General features: G+C 41.4%; 1 protein-coding gene across 2 annotated transcripts; it reads right to left on the reverse strand.

Moving 5' to 3' along the window:
- Positions 1–214: 214 nt before the first annotated feature.
- On the reverse strand, positions 215–5,257 carry LOC106586182 (CD302 antigen). Of its 2 annotated transcripts, none has more exons than XM_014173148.3 (6): positions 5,088–5,257; positions 2,941–3,066; positions 1,985–2,095; positions 1,295–1,477; positions 971–988; positions 215–869 (listed from the first exon to the last, which is right to left on the reverse strand). In XM_014173148.3, the coding sequence occupies exons 1-6, from the start codon at positions 5,176–5,178 to the stop codon at positions 661–663; spliced, it is 738 nt and encodes a 245-aa protein (XP_014028623.1). In that variant the 5' UTR covers positions 5,179–5,257; the 3' UTR covers positions 215–660. The 2 variants fall into 2 exon arrangements, with proteins under 2 accessions (XP_014028623.1, XP_014028622.1); XM_014173147.3 differs by having other exon boundaries at positions 971–991.
- Between the last annotated feature and the right edge of the window lie 1,187 nt (positions 5,258–6,444).

Below are 6,444 nucleotides of genomic sequence, written 5' to 3' on the forward strand. Positions count from 1 at the left end.
GCTCTTGGACCTATTTTACAAGCCTTAATCTGTTTGTTTGAGATACGAATGATGTATTAGTCCCTCTGTACTTTCAATGACTTTTATCTCATATTGAGAACTAAGAAATTCAAAGTTCTGACACTAGGGTAAGAGACACATTGAAAAGTATGAGCACTTACAAGGGCAATACAACATAAAGATGTGTGAATGATAACGCATCTCAGACTCGCCGTGCGGTACAAAGATCACTAACTTTATGCAGACAGAAGACAATCGGGAGACCAAACGTCTGACAATTGAAACACGTGATTCTCACAATTCAAGAGTTTCAAATGAATGGCATGCAACGCAGTCGGTGCGTAGGCTAAATGTCATTTGACAACACATTTGCGTTCGGATCCTGTTTGGCTAGCACAAAAAAGAAGAAGAGCAGACTGACCCAATAGCCATATGGGAACCAATTCAGACAGGAAAAAGTGCAAAGGACGGGACATACCGTGGCACTAGTTGGTGGTCAAAGTGTTGCTACGCATGTCATTCCATAGCAGGAAGTCATTTTACCTGTCAAAGCACCTCTTCGGGACAATGGAACCTTAATTACGAGGGTCACCTTTTTCTCTCTAAGGCCTCTCCTCCAACAGTGACTCCACACAGCAGAATCTAAGAGCAGGATCTCCATTAAGCCATGTCATCAGTCTCCTCTGTCTCCTCTGTCTCCACTAGGCAGGCCTCGTCAGAGGTGGGAGCCCTGAACGGGGGGTGGTACTCGAACGATGCGAGGACGGCACCGAATTGGTGCTTCTGGTGCAGGAACCAAAAGACTGCCGAGATCCCCATGATGGCGACCACACTCAGAATGACCAGAGCTGAGAGCAGTGGACTCGTAGCTGAGCAGGACATAAACAATGCAGGGAGAGAGGTTACCATTGATCTTACCGTATGGCTATTTAAGAACAAAATAAAGGAAAAACGGCTTTGCTTCACTTACCGGATTTGCCGTTTTTCTCTGCTTGTGAAAAATAAATGAACAATATATTAGTGAAAGATGACTAAAAAAATAACTAATATGAATGAAAATAACAGCATCTGTATAGACTTGTTGATCAAATTGTCAAAACAACACATTGCTGCTACAGTGGGCCTATGTCCACTGGTCGGCAGGAAATGAAAATACATTTTTCTGTGTTTGGAGGTTATTTGACGGCCGCCCGCTGAGCACGGACAATGTTTGTTATGGGGTGTCCCGAGTAGAAAGACAAATGCTGCTGCTAAAAAAATCTTTAAAAAAAATAATAAAAAAATAGGGCCTTACTTTCAGCAGTCTCACAGACCACTCCATTCTCCAGGTTTTCAACACAGCTGACTTTCTCCCACTCTCCTGTGGTGCTGTGCATTGCCACACAGGTGTCCATGGGAATCAAGTCAGGCGAGCTGGAGCTGTTCCCCCAGTTCTTAAAGCTCAGGCCCGTCTCATCTTGCCACTTAAAATCATCATCTTATCAAACAGAAAAAACAACACATCGAAATTTGAAAAATAGAAATTATTTCACTTATTCTCTCTCTCTGTTAATTTTACTTTTCTTTCCTTCATAACCCAAACAAACCTTGTCTGAAAGAAATAAAGTTATACACATAGTCAAAATAACCCTGTTCAAAGAATACCAGTGGTGTCGGCTTTTTTCCATATAATGTATAGATGCTTTTTCATACTGGAGATGAAGTTTATAACTTCCCTTACTGGGCTGATGAGACAGCGGAATGCGCAGTCAGATGGAACAGAGGAAATCGGCTAAATCTATGACATTAAAATGCCGGTGGTAACTTGTGGAATAGACACCGGCTAGAATGTGCTTTTAACCAATCAGCCTTCAGGATTAGACCCACCTGTTGTATAATATGGATTATGGCAGCGGGTGACGTAAGCACATTATGCTGTACAATCACATAATAGGGCAAAGTAGCCTTCATAATACGGAGGTGCCATGCTTACTTACTTACTTACCGTCACTGTCATAATACATGCCCAACCACACATGGATGTTGCCTTTCCACACCTGTGGACTGTACTTGATGATAAAATCATTCTCCTCTGCACTTTGGACACTCACCAGTTCTAAGAGACAACACAAGACAATCTGTTGCAATTGAAAAACAAACATTGAGAGTAGTTTAAAATTGTTAAATTAAATCAATCAATTCAATTAAATCAAAGCCTATCAGCTAAATCAGGAATGGGCAACTTTGAGGGGATGGGGGCCACAAAAAATCTGAACACAGTGATTTGCAGGTCTGCATACCCACATCCATACATGCAGTCAGAGCTTTTTTGGAGGGGCACTAAGTGAAATTTACAAGAGGAAAACTGCTTATGCACAAGCAAATTTCAAAATTGCACCTTGTGTATTCTACTATTCTTTTTTTACCCCCTTTTCTCCCCAATTTCGTGGTATCCAATTGGTAGTTACAGTCTTGTCTCATCGCTGCAACCCCCGTACGGACTCGGGAGAGGCGAAGGTCGAGAGCCATGCGTCCTCCGAAACACAACCCAACCAAGCAGCACTGCTTCTTGACACAACGCACATCCAACCCGGAAGCCAGCCGCACCAACGTGTAGGAGGAAACGCCGTACACCTGGTGACCTGGTCAGCGTGCACTGCGCCCGGCCCGCCACAGGAGTCGCTTGTGCACGATGAGACAAGGATATCCCTGCCGGCCAAACCCTCCCTACCCCGGACGACGCTGGGCCAATTGTGCCTCCCGGTCGCGGCCGGCTGCGACAGAGCCTGGGCGCGAACCCAGAATTTCTGGTGGCACAGCTTGCACTGCGGAGCAGTGCGCCACACGGGCGCCGTGGTCTACAAAAGGGTGGGCCTAGAAAAGGGTTGCCCATCCCTGACCTAAATGATAAAAAAGTTACAACATATTGGGATAAAAAGTCATATGATGACTTGCAAATACCATGTCCTGAGCAGAGAGACTTCGCAGCTTCAATCGTATAACTTTTAGCAATGTCTTCTTCTCCATGTACAAAGTGGTAGCATCTTTGTCCAAAAGGCACCCAGGTGCGCCCATCTGCAGGACAGTCTGTGGGGAGAATTAATCATGAGACAAAACCACTAGTCTCAATCCGCATTTTCAAACAAAGTAAGGTGTACCTGGTCCAACCTAAATTTCCAACAGCTCACTGAAAACAAGTCAAGCAAGTGTTATCAGTTGGGATGTGGCTGGTGTAATGGAGTTAAGAACGTACCGTAAGCTCACTACACAGCTAGATTGAAATGTCACGGATGGACCCTTCCAATTGGTACCTTTTGGGTGGCTCAAACCATCCATAACAGTGATGCCGTGACCCGGATGCGCAAATGGGCTCAGCTCGACAGCTGGGTTCGCTGTGTAGCGAGTTTAAAGAGGGTGAGTGTAACGGAGTTAAGAACGTACCATAAGCCCACTCCACAGCTAACTTGAAATGTTACGGATGGAGTCATCCAATTGGTACCTTATGGGTGTCTCAAATCGTTGGAAAGTTGTGAATCAGAGGGCGGTCACCTGTGTTAGCAAAGCGGAGGTCGCGAGTTCGAGCCGAATCGGGGGTTGGGGGGAGTGGTACTCGCTAAGCAAGCAACGTGAAGCTGTAACACTGGCAAACAAGGATGTTTGGAGTGATTCTTCACAAAACCCAGACATAATATTTATCCATAGAACAGTCCTTTGGATGAAGGGTTGTTGACATTTGTATCTAAAAGCATAATTGAGAAATAATTTATCAAAGCTGGCCTATTTATGACTCCATAGTGTTTCATCTATAGGTGCTACAAAGTGTCAGATGAAGCTTTACCACTTGCTCTGTAATAGGAGTAGTATTTTGATTTCGAAAACTTTTTTTACATTTAATTTATGAATATTCCAAAATATAAACATGAATATTGAAAATAAAATTGTTTTGATTTGTCTCATTTTTCGATATTTTTTAAAGAACATAATATACTCTACTTGCAAGTGGGATCTCTGCTACTTTTAGAGTTACAGGTATGATCCAATTTGTATGCATTACCAAATTAGTGAATGTGAAAATGGAATAAAAATGGATTCAAAATTCTGTCATTGCAAAGGAGGGCTGGGATTGGTTACATTGCCTACCATGCCAATGTATTTTTTTTTATTTAACTAGGCAAGTCAGCTAAGAACAAATTCGTATTTACAATGATGGCCTACACCGGCCAAACCCGAACGACGCTGAGCCAATTGTGCACCACCCTATGGGACTCCCAATTACGGCCGATGTGATACAGCCTGGATTCGAACCAGGGTGTATGTAGTGACGCATCTAGCACTGAGATGCAGTGCCTTAGACCGTTGCGTCACTCGGGAGTCCAAAGTAATCGACGAGGATGGGATAAAATAGGCCATAACTTTAAAACTAGCAGTGATCCTACTCTTTTTTTGTCTGTGTTACGTTAGGAATCACGAACTTTTTTTAAGCAAGAGAAGCATTAAGTACTTTTAAAGCCACAGTCTGGATGTTTTCCAGTAATTTCAACTAATTAAATATACCCCTTAAATTGTATATATATATTATACCTTCGTGAGATTAGTGCAATTGTATTATCTTGTCAAATAGAAATCAAGTGCCATGTCAGCGAAAATGTCATGGAATAAATAGTTTGTTTACATTTTGTAGGTGGGCCCACTTTGAGATTATGCACATTTTACAGAAGACTATTTGAAGACTAGGCTACATACACTGCCTTGCTACCTTTGGAAATTATGTGGACACATATTGTTTGCTTCAACATTATACCTCGATGTCTGAACTATACAAGGTTACAAGCCAAATTACGAGGGCAGCTTTATTCGTTTCTAATAAATACTTGAATATTTGGCATGTAATCGAATGAAAATATGAATCCCTACAAAAACACACGCGGACAAGGAACTCGTGAGCAATGTTACAATGTCGTCCAGTGAACTTTGTCGAAATGTTATCGCGTTACACGTTTAAACTGAAAGCACAACAAATACTTCAACTTTCTCGAACAACACGAAGGGAGCATTTCCCATCCACTTAATACAATAACATGAAACAATAGTTGATTATCTCAACTTACCACCAGCTAAAGTAGATTGCCAATAAACAACAACAAAAAGGAGATTGCATAAGGACAAGGGGTGAAGGTGCCATTTCATCATTGACTCCATGTCCGCGAACTCCAAAGTTTTTCAGAGCTTCATACGTCAGCATCTCACATTGAAATATAACCCCACCCCTAGAGTGCCTGCATTTACATGCTCGCTCAAAAAAGTAGACTGGAGCAAAGTTCAAACTCAAGTGTTTGAAGCTTGTCTAAACAAATGATCATGCTGAAAACGAATTTGTGAATTGCATGATATTGCATAGCTGCGTACTGTTGACGTTATTCGTGAAGTTGAAGAATAACATGACATTAATTACGTTCGATAGAATTTTCATTTGCTTTATTATGGATTGCGGAGAAGGATATTTGGTTATGTTTTTGTTTTGTCACGGGAGTAGCGCCCCATGAGGATATTGGTTTAGAGAATAACCCATAAAGCCTCTAGATGGTGCCATAACTGCGTAAATGTGTAGATTTCAGTGATTGCAACCCAGTGGTATCACATTCTGCCTAGAGTGCCTCTTTATGTTTTGAAAAATATAGTCACACAGGAACATATTTTATACGTTACTTCAACTGAAATTAGTGAGCAATTGGATGTAAATAAGAAGCACAATAAATTCCATTAAGCTGTAGGTTGTATAGCCTGGCCCTTACTTGTAGGCCTACCATTACTCAAATGATGAATAACATTATTGTCTCATTAATTAATGCAAAACTCCCAGTGATTCTGCTGAGTTGACCAGGATATGGTTGAAAAAAACAAGATGCGAGACTTTAAGAAGTGAGAAGAACATTGGTGAGAGCTGGAATGGCAGAGTGCTCAGTGGGGTACGTGAAAGCCAGTTCTAGACAAAAGAAGATTAGAGACACTGCATTAATAAACAAGACAAAATCAACAGGGAACATAGACGCAATGTCTGCTGCATGTCCACTCCAAAAATTCTTCAGCGATGCCAGACATTTTTTGGGGGGGTTTAATAACATCCAATCTGCATAGTTGAGACTTGTAAAATGAGAGAAGATATTTAATATAAGTCAACACACATTAGCTTGGACAAGACTGTGATTGATATCTCACACGTACTTCATATGTAGGGGAGAGTGGGGTAAGTTGAGAATATTTTTATTCAGCATCACTCTGTCAAGGGAAATATATTATTTTTTCTAACAAAGATATCTACATATATTTCAGGATGTTGTGTATCCCTGGAAAGAATCAGAATTAATGTAAGCATTACAATTCCCAAAAAGTTTTTCACAAAGGCTTAACACCTAACAAACACTTTGTACTTAAAAAAAACAAAAACACTTAACATAGGTCAGGCCC

The sequence above is a fragment of the Salmo salar genome, chromosome 25 (assembly GCF_965601325.2).
Source record: "Salmo salar chromosome 25, fSalSal1, whole genome shotgun sequence".
NCBI lineage: Eukaryota > Metazoa > Chordata > Actinopteri > Salmoniformes > Salmonidae > Salmo > Salmo salar.

What these genes read in the sequence shown, in the direction of transcription:
- LOC106586182 (XM_014173147.3), bottom strand. Translation starts at nt 5,178, where the DNA reads ATGGAGTCAATGATGAAATGGCACCTTCACCCCTTGTCCTTATGCAAT. An exon ending in GGTCTGTGAGACTGCTGAAA is followed by an intron (nt 992 to 1,294) that starts GTAAGGCCCTAT and finishes ATTTTTCACAAG; the next exon opens with CAGAGAAAAACGGCAAATCC. An exon ending in AGAGAAAAACGGCAAATCCG is followed by an intron (nt 870 to 970) that starts GTAAGTGAAGCA and finishes TGTCCTGCTCAG; the next exon opens with CTACGAGTCCACTGCTCTCA.